At 32.0% G+C, this 9,352-nt stretch overlaps 2 protein-coding genes across 3 annotated transcripts; both read right to left on the reverse strand.

Annotated features, from left to right (window-relative positions):
• Positions 1–294: 294 nt before the first annotated feature.
• Positions 295–4,361, reverse strand: LOC124932649 (sister chromatid cohesion 1 protein 1-like). Of its 2 annotated transcripts, none has more exons than XM_047473311.1 (19): positions 4,309–4,361; positions 4,030–4,098; positions 3,896–3,954; positions 3,753–3,797; positions 3,634–3,653; positions 3,460–3,536; positions 3,190–3,307; positions 3,015–3,081; positions 2,834–2,912; positions 2,544–2,653; positions 2,074–2,336; positions 1,835–1,991; positions 1,665–1,756; positions 1,433–1,577; positions 1,242–1,320; positions 985–1,121; positions 802–892; positions 614–726; positions 295–526 (listed from the first exon to the last, which is right to left on the reverse strand). In XM_047473311.1, the coding sequence occupies exons 1-19, from the start codon at positions 4,359–4,361 to the stop codon at positions 444–446; spliced, it is 1,857 nt and encodes a 618-aa protein (XP_047329267.1). In that variant the 3' UTR covers positions 295–443. The 2 variants fall into 2 exon arrangements, with proteins under 2 accessions (XP_047329267.1, XP_047329266.1); XM_047473310.1 differs by having other exon boundaries at positions 1,242–1,323.
• A 1,921-nt stretch (positions 4,362–6,282) lies between these two features.
• On the reverse strand, positions 6,283–6,813 carry LOC124932544 (non-specific lipid-transfer protein 2-like). The gene has a single exon (XM_047473195.1). The coding sequence runs from the start codon at positions 6,773–6,775 to the stop codon at positions 6,461–6,463; it is 315 nt and encodes a 104-aa protein (XP_047329151.1). The 5' UTR covers positions 6,776–6,813; the 3' UTR covers positions 6,283–6,460.
• Positions 6,814–9,352: the final 2,539 nt, after the last annotated feature.

The following is a 9,352-nucleotide window of genomic DNA, read 5'->3' on the forward strand; positions in this document are numbered from 1 at the left end:
TCATTTAATGTTGGTAATATTTTTATTGGGATGATATGAACTCTTTTCGTAGCTTATGAATGATGGAATGACCATTTTTTGTATTGATTCTTTTTAGATAGTTATAAATGGGAAAATAGTTTTCAAAAAAATAAAATCAAAGGAGAAGATTCCCGTAACTGCCTTGCTGAAGTACCCTCAATCAGACTGAAACGAGTAATCACTACAAAATAATCAAACACCACATCATCTAATATAAAAATTAATGAACTTTTTTCTTTCTTACCAACAGTAATGAAGACCATAAAAATTAAAACAATGCATTTAGAAAAAGAGGTCATTCACTACTATGAATGCTCAATTTCCACCAAGTTTTTTTTTTTTTTTGTCTAAATACATATTAAGTTCCAGTCATCTTTCTCAAAATAATAATATGAAGATTGGAATCATACATACTCTCCTTTTCACATCTTATCCCCTCTCGAGATGACTATGTCTTCATATGCTGCTTTTTGCTCAACTCTTATGAAATCCTTGGAAGCAAGAACTGCCAAAACCATGAAGCTACGTTTTACTAAACATTTACAAGGTAGCTTTTCTTTTTTATGTCTTAAATTCATAAGGAGATTTATACCACAAGTTTGATAAAAGAGAAGGGCTGCTGTTCTTTTGTTCATGCCATTGGTAAGCTGATTCAGAGATTCTGTTGAAGTATTTCCTGGTGTCTCAAAATGTGTTTTTAGCTGCCTGATGGCATTAATCAATCAATCACACCATCAATTTCAATAACAGCAATTACACAAATCAAACAAAACCACTCACATTCTAATACAATCAGTCATATGGTCCACCTGTTGATCAAATGCTCGAAAATGGGCTTGTGTTTGTGTAGGCCCTGTTTCAACCAACAGCTCTGCAAAAGCAAATTAACAATGTCCATTCATGGCTAGTAGCCTAGTAGTAATGATGTATAAAGAAGTGGGCATATATAGGAGGCGGCTTTACCAGGCGTTACGCCATCTTCAGAAAGTCTCGATAGCTTAAAGTTGGGTTCGGCATGCAGCAACGAGATCTCCTCCTCAACGGGTTCCAGTCCACTTCTGCTGTGTTTCGATGAAGAATAAGGCCTTTTCTTGTTCAATCTGAGAATTTTATTGAATGAATTTTAGGACAAGGCATGTTAAAACTAAACCGTTGTGCACAAAAGGAAATTGAACCCCCTTCTTCTTAGTGCATAATAAGTCGGGTAGACAACTACTAACCGGCCCGAGTTAGTATCAGAATTAAGTGTCATGAAATCATATGCAGATCCAGAACTAGGATTAGATCTCACTTCATCTTCTGCTGTGAAATTATATCATTATTAACCTTAAATAACTCAAAAGGTTCATTAGCAAAAAAAAAATAATTAAAAAACATTCTGGAGGTTCAATACGAGGATTTGTATATTTACCAAATTCACTGGCCTTATTATTAACCCCCGATACATTGTTAAGCTCTCCCGTCAGAATATCGTTGTTGTGGATATCTGTCCGTAGCTTCTCTACGGAACTGCCCAATGGTTGGGATCCAACTCCACTTTGAAAATCTTCAAAAGGCTACTTGATAAACAAGAGTTTCCCCAACTTAGACTTGACAAACCTGGTTCAACTGTGCTAGAATAAAATCTTAAGGGATTTACTTACTTCATATCGCGAAGGATCATTGTAGTCACGTCCATCTTGGCGCGATGATGAAGATGGTCTTAGAGGTTGTTGTTGGTCTGAAGAGATAGTCACTGGATAACATAGTTGACTTCAGTTAATTGGCATTTTTTACAAGTAAACAAAATTGTTTAACAAAAGAGAACTCTAACCAGAAGGTGAATTATGGGTACTTATCCTCCATAGTTCCAAAAGACCTGGTGGATAATAAACTTCTCCACTTCCAGTTACAAATAACCCACAAATTAGGACAACAGGAGGCAAATCCATAAGCTTGGCAATTTTCTTCGAGGGCAGTAGATTGAAACGCTGAAAGCATTAACCTAAAGTAAGCACTCAATAATTTATGTTACTTAAAGAGTAAAGGAATCTAAATGGTATAAATTTTTACCTTTCTCTTTTTCCCCTCTTTTTTAGAGACAATGTCATCTGTACTTTGAAGCCAGGGCTGATACACATTACCTGGAATGATCATTTGATCATAATCCATCAAAAGGGCTCGTGGTTTTCTTGTTCTCCTCACAACAACATTATTGGATGTACAATTGTCAAGCATTGATTGTTCAGGTTGCTGGTTCAGTTGGTTTTCAGCATGCTGGTCGAGGATCTCGCTCCATTGATTCTCAAGATGGTGGTGGTCTTTGATTTCATCGGCTGTGACGACAATAAGAGGAGTTACTTGTTGTGGCATCAACTTAAAATTTGTCATCACTCACTTGTAAGACTTATAAGGTACACTTTTGAGTGATATTAACCTTTCTAATACATCAATGATTCTTTTGCATCCTTTCAAAAGAACGTCAACAATTCTAATGGAAAATCACATTCAAAAGAACTAGAGGCATGGCTGTTATCACTTACTTTTTTTAGGCTTTGGTTGATTAGGAGTAGAGTTAGTATTAACAGTTGGGATTTCTGCATCGCGATGACTGAAATGTGATTGCATCTCTTCATCCCCCTCAATATCAAACCTGGTGCAAAAAGAAAAATGAGAAAAGTTTCAAAGTATGGAAAGACATATGAAAGACCATATTACTCACTGTTTTTTTTATACATAAATGAAAAGTGTTGTACTCTAAATAATCCTCCCAGACTAGTTTATAAAATAAACTCTAGAATGTAAACAATACACAATCAATCATGGTGAATACCTCTCAAAGTGATTGAATGGGACATAGCTTTGTTGGCAAGCATTAAAACAGTCTAACAAAGTGATATCGTTGTTATCAACTGCAGAGGAGAATATTAGACTTATCAGAAGTGGAAATTGACCTAGCATGCAAATGCCCAATGTCAGACAATACAAAAGAATAATGATTTGGAAAGAGATACCTTGATGGCATGGATTTCCCTCCTTCAGATTGTTGTTGACGAAAGGATCCTCCAAACTATCTAGACGCTGCACATCGGAAGGTGTGAAGTAACTATTAAAGTTAGTTTCTGAATGGAGTTGTAATTTGTGTGGATAATGGTAATTAGAAGCATGGCTAATGAAACATAGACTTACCATTGCAAAATAGCCCGACTGCTGGAAGACCATCTTTGTTTTTATATTTGAAAGGGACTGCTCAATCTCTCCTAGATCTGCCTCTTCTTGATTATCAGGCAACGTGACTGCTTCAACACTATAAATATTAAAGAGGAAAAGATTGATGACTTATTTAATACTCCTTTATAATAAAATCAGAATTAAAATTCTAAAATTGCAAATTAAAGAATCCCAAAGTTTTGTAGAACAAAAATGACATAGAAGAAGACTTCAGTAAGGATGTCATACTTGGCTCGACATTTACTCTTTGGGAGGAGAGTGCGATCTGGAACTACTTTTACTTTCCATGCCTCATTTATTTCAACCTGATAAAACTCGACAAAGAATAATTTTCGTCATCTTCATGACTTGAATAACATATGTAACAGAGAAACAAAATTATTTGAGCAAGTTTTTGCATACCATAAAGCGAGTGACATCCTCTATGTAACAAAACAGGAAAGAAATGTTAATTGGTCATTCAAAATTGCATGTCTAAATAGAGAACTAGAGAAAAGAAAATAGAATAAACGAAAGGTTACCATATAATATTTTCACTTTACGATCGTAAACTATCACAACTCCTTCTGAAAATAACAAAACAAAACAAGCCTTCTGTTGAGGTTTAGAGGGCTAAAAAGCAACTGAAATTCGAAACCTGTATGCACAAATTAATGACACACACCCATGAGTATCCCGGACAATCTCAGAGCCATTGGAACAGTTGGATTCAGAATCTCTTCGCTGTTGGATTGAAAAAAAAAACAAAAATTCAGAAACAGATGAGTTGGTCTTAAGAAGAAGAAGATGTTTGTTGACCAAATTTTGATAATATTTAGCTTATCCAGTTTCTTCCGATTCATTTTAGCGTGCAATGTTGCTGCCATCCTTCACAAACACACAAGACAGAGAGAGATCAATATGTCCATTGAAACATTGTTGAAACTAGTCTGGACAATTGTAGTGGTTATGAATAATAAGGCATATGGTAGAATAGGCGATGAAGCACATGGAAAATATGAAATGGAAGATGGAGAATCTGCGTACGTACGTAGGTTCCGGTTTGATGCTGAATTAGACAGAATAAGAGAAGCTTACCATATCTGACCAAGAGGTGCTTTCCGAGCTAAGAGTTGATGAGAGTAAAACATTCCGATCGTTCGTTCGTGACTATATAAGTATAATCAGCAATTACAATTAAGCCTGAAGGTAAAAGATGGAAACTAAATCTGAAGCAAAGGACTAGTTGAATGTAGCTCTCACCTCTCAGCAGCAAACGAAGATGATGCTCGCGGAAAAGAGAGAACAAAATAGGGAAACCTTCAGGCCATGTTAATCGTCTCTTCTGTAGAGAGTCTAAGCTGAAATGTAAAGTGATGAAAGAGGAGAGATGGCGCGCGCAGTTAGTATTCTGTTCTGCAAAAAATTACCGGTCCAGGCCCCACACACACACACGCGGCTTGTTATTCTCAGTAGCACGTGGCCATTTTAGCCTTTTCGAGACGGGCTTGATTTCCCAAATTCTTCGCCCTCGTCTTCTGCATTTGTCTGCATTTGGTGGTTGATTCTTCATCCCTTCTTCACCGGTGATAGCCATGGTTGAGCTGCTCCAGCACCGCTTGTGATGAAGATCGGCCAAAGAGAAAGGAGGCGGCAATCGGAAGTGTGACCGTCTGAATAACCGACTAAATTAACGTTCATTAAGAGATTAAACAGCTCTGATTTGCTCACTAATTTCCTTTTCTAAGATAATGGAAAATTTGATGAAATCACCCTAATAATAGCCTCAATAGGGTAAATGATAAAATTGTGTAAATGATTATTTCTTAATTTTCGGACAAAAATACTTGTCGAGTCACGCGACGCAGCGTTACGGAATCTTAATTTGTTGAGCGTGCCGTCGCGAGATGCATCCGTACGAACGTGTCACGTCGCGCGACAAAGTATTTTGGTCGTAACACGTGAAATTTCAGATTTTATTGCAGCTGATCCTTTCCCATTTAAGAGCTTTATAATTTCTGAAGATGATAAATCATAATAAAAAATAATTATTTGTATACTTCATAATGTAATGCAAATAACTCATGGCATATCCTATATAAGTGAATCTTTAATATATAAAAAAAAAATTAATGATTTTATAATTCTCTCATGGATAAAGATTATTAACTTCACATAGACAACTCTTGTTTACTAAGTTTTGAATGAAATTTGTTTATTTGGTTAAAATTTGACACATTAAATACTTAAAATAAAATTATAGTCACGTGGATTTTTTTTATTGATAGTTTAGTTTTACGGATAAAGAAGGAGAATTTGTCGTTAACGGTGTCGGAATGAGAAATTACATTTTTTTTAAAATTTAATCACATATTGTCACATTATTTCCGACATCATTAATAATACAAAATTCTCGTTCTCTATATTACTTTTTTTAAAAGTAAAAATAAAAAAAATTCTAAAAGATAAAAAATTTAAAAATATAATATATAATACTTTTTTCTTTTTTTTCTCAGCTGTTTATTTAGATGAAAGTATATTATTAATAGTTGTTATTTCAATAAAAGTAAGCAATTAACTCTTATGTCAATGAAATTAATGTGTGGGCAATGAAATTAATGTTGAAAGTTTCTTATTTCTTAAGCTGAAAAAATGGAAAAGGACAAATGTTCACTTCTAGTCTTCTAGACAATAGATTTGTATGACAATTTCCAATTGTGATTCATTTGAGTATTTTATATGCAAATTTGTGGATGGCTCATTCAAATGTAAAGAAGTGGGATTAAGTGAAAGCTTATCTAAACAAACTATTTAATTTGTGTAAGAATTACATTGATATCTTGTTTTAATGATTAATGCATATTGTGTTTCTTTATTTTGTAAAGAGGGTTATCATTCCCCAATTCCTTTAAAAAAATCAATTTAATTAACATAAACAGTTATTTCTTCAAACTCACCTTAACTTTAAAATTATTAATTCCTATGTTATATCATAACTTTTATTAATATGTTTATTTTGATGAATTTTTATAATTTTTCAGCAATCAATATATGGTAAGAAAATGGATTAATGAAATAAAACATAAGTACTTGACATATATAGTACTAAGGATACATTACATTGACAAATTAACACACAAACAAAACAAATCCTTGTGACAGCCACAAGACAAGGAGATTACTAGGTAATAATTAATATATATATCATGATACATATAGATATATCATGTAGGTGAATATCATAATTAATTTAGCACCTTGGATATGGGGTGCCACATGTGACAGCAACTTTCCTGGCATTGGGAGAATTGACAAACTTCTTAAGGTTTGGATCCTTTAGGTACTGGCAGAGACACGGCCTCTGCTGCTTTATCTTTCTGCAGCAAACCGCAGATGGGGGCTTCGCCGACACTATGGCCACGGCGCACGGGCTTAACTCCATCGCCTTGCAGCTGATTGTAGCCGCCATGGTTCTGTTCACCGCCCCCTCTTGCAAGATTAGGATCAGGACCAGCACCAATGATGCCTGCACTGCCAAGTACGAAGAAGATGCAATCACTTTCATCTTTGTAGGGGCTATTGAGTGTGTTTGTGTGTGTTTAATTGATCATGCTATTTATAGGGATAAATTGATCATTGACCATCTTTTCCTAATTTAATTTCATGGAAGGGGTAAAAGTAAATATTGTAGGGTGGGTCTCACTGAGTTGTGAAATGCAATGAAACTTTATAAAGATAATTTATAAAGTAGAAAGGGTAAATATTACTAAATAATTCACCGAAAGAAAGAAATGGAGAATATATAATTATGATAAGGAGAAATACTAAATACGTACAGGTGTACAGGTGGTGAATGAATGATTAATTATTAGGAGAATATTGTATTTATTTATGAGCTTAATTATGATAAGGAGAAATATTAAATACATGGTGGTGGTGAATGAATGATTTGGATAATTATTATATTTAATTATGAACATTTATTTATTTTTTAAAATTATTTTTTTTTTAATTCAAACCAGGTTAACCTATAGAAAATTAAATTATAAAACAATATCAATAAAAATCAAAACAATTAAATAAAAATTTATGTGTTAAATAATATGACATATTTGTCCTAATTAAAATTTTAATGATTAAAATCAAACAATCTTGTATAATTTTAGGGTGACTCCAAATATCCGTAACGATGAGTGATAAAGTAGAACAAACTGAACAAACCAATCAAATAGTGTCAGAAGAATCTCTACAAAATATTCTGAGCGACATTGAATTTTATCCTTGCCCAATGTTGGTAAACAACGTCGAAAAATACCATACAAAGTGATAACTGATCATCTACATATATGGTCAAAAAAGTGAGAAACTCGTAAAAATAATGGGAGAATACATGTAAAGGGTCTACGACTGAAAGATTTTATTTAGTGACTCTTTATAAGAAAAAATGAAAAACAACTCAAAATCTGGTAACTTAATCTCTTTTACGGCTAATAATGAGACCGACACAGATTCAAGAAAGTATCACCAACACAATACGAAGATATAAGTAGTAAACAATTCACCGAAGATTGAAAAAATTATTCGAATCACCAAAATCTGAGATAAAAAATTCGATTCAACTGAATAAGATATCGCATCAAACAAAGTATAACACCAACTCAAATGAAAAAATGTCACATTCAGATATTAAAAAAAGTCCTCGGAGCGATATAGAAGGAATTTTTTTAATCTTTTGTATAACTTTGTCCCAGTGAGAAAAAAAAAGTATACTATTTTTTTTTTTTTTTTAAGAAAGAACATTCATTTAAGGTGTTAAATTTATTTATATTATATATATATATATATATAATTATGGATATATATAAATAATTGGAATACAAAAATTACTTATTTATCATATATATTTTATACTTTTACTAATATTATTTAAAATAATAAATAATAAAATATTTTAAATTTATAATTTTATTTGAATATGTTTAATAAGATTAATAATTTAATATATATATATAATTTATTTAAAATTGTTAAAATCAATGATAATTTGGAATAAAATATTGTAAACAATTTTTTTTTTTTTAAATTAATAGTTTTAATTTATATATAATTTTATTTATAATATACTATTATTTAAAATAGATAGAATTATTTTATTTTCCTAGTTATTAGAATAAGTTTATAATATCAAACTTTTTTTTAGATATTTTAATAATATTTTGAATTTCTTAATAAGATTAAAGTTTTTGAATTTTTACCAATCAAATGGCCGGCCGGACAAGATTAATGAAAATTGGAAATGAATTGATTTGGTAATGTACTTCAGAATTTTCACAACCAAGTAGTAAGTACACAAAATCTAGAGTACGCGGTTTAAAACAAATTCAAACAATAGACATCTATAATAATTTATTTCAAATGACAAAATCTAAGTCACACTATGATCTTAGAAGAAGAAGAATCATTTAAACTAAACAAGACCTCCATTTTACCTTGTTGTAAGTAATTCAACAAATGTTTTCGATTTCTCTTTCTCATCAATTTTAATCCTAAAACCCTATATATGATGATCAATACAGCATAATGTTTATTAATACATAATTTAAAAAAAGAAACAATAATAATAATGATAAGGTGATATGACATAGTGGTGGAATTGGGCTTTAAAAAAGGAGATGATCACGCCTTTGGCAATATGGCATGCCTCTTTGATTTCATTTCACCTTTTTCTTCTCTCTTTTGTGACTAGCTAGCTAGTAGCTAGGTCCCATGCATGCCCTTCCATTATACCTCATGGATGAACATGAATCAATGATAATAGTTTCTCTATTGTACTCTAGATCATGACTCAATTAATACCCATGAATACTTGTAGAAATGATAGTTGGTGTACACTTTCCCATAGTTGGTGTACACTTTCCCATTGATTATGGCCTTGTTCTTCTTAGGTTTTTTAAATAATCTATACAAAATCAATTTTCCAATCAATGACTTTCACCAATCACATCACTCATTTCATTAACCAAAATACTAAAATACTCTTTATTTAAAATTATTATTTTTTATTTTATTAATATAAATCAATACTTTAAGTCTTTTACCAAAAATAATCATCGCTTACTCAAAATCATCAATCATCATCATT

This window comes from Impatiens glandulifera, chromosome 3, assembly GCF_907164915.1.
Source record: "Impatiens glandulifera chromosome 3, dImpGla2.1, whole genome shotgun sequence".
In the NCBI taxonomy this organism is placed as follows: Eukaryota; Viridiplantae; Streptophyta; class Magnoliopsida; order Ericales; family Balsaminaceae; genus Impatiens; species Impatiens glandulifera.

Coding starts and splice junctions, on each gene's coding strand:
- LOC124932544 (XM_047473195.1), bottom strand. CDS start 6,775: ATGAAAGTGATTGCATCTTCTTCGTACTTGGCAGTGCAGGCATCATTG.
- LOC124932649 (XM_047473310.1), bottom strand. CDS start 4,361: ATGTTTTACTCTCATCAACTCTTAGCTCGGAAAGCACCTCTTGGTCAG. Junction 2,913..3,014: donor GGGAAATCCATGCCATCAAG/GTATCTCTTTCC, acceptor TCTCCTCTGCAG/TTGATAACAACGATATCACT. Junction 893..984: donor TGAAGATGGCGTAACGCCTG/GTAAAGCCGCCT, acceptor TTGCTTTTGCAG/AGCTGTTGGTTGAAACAGGG.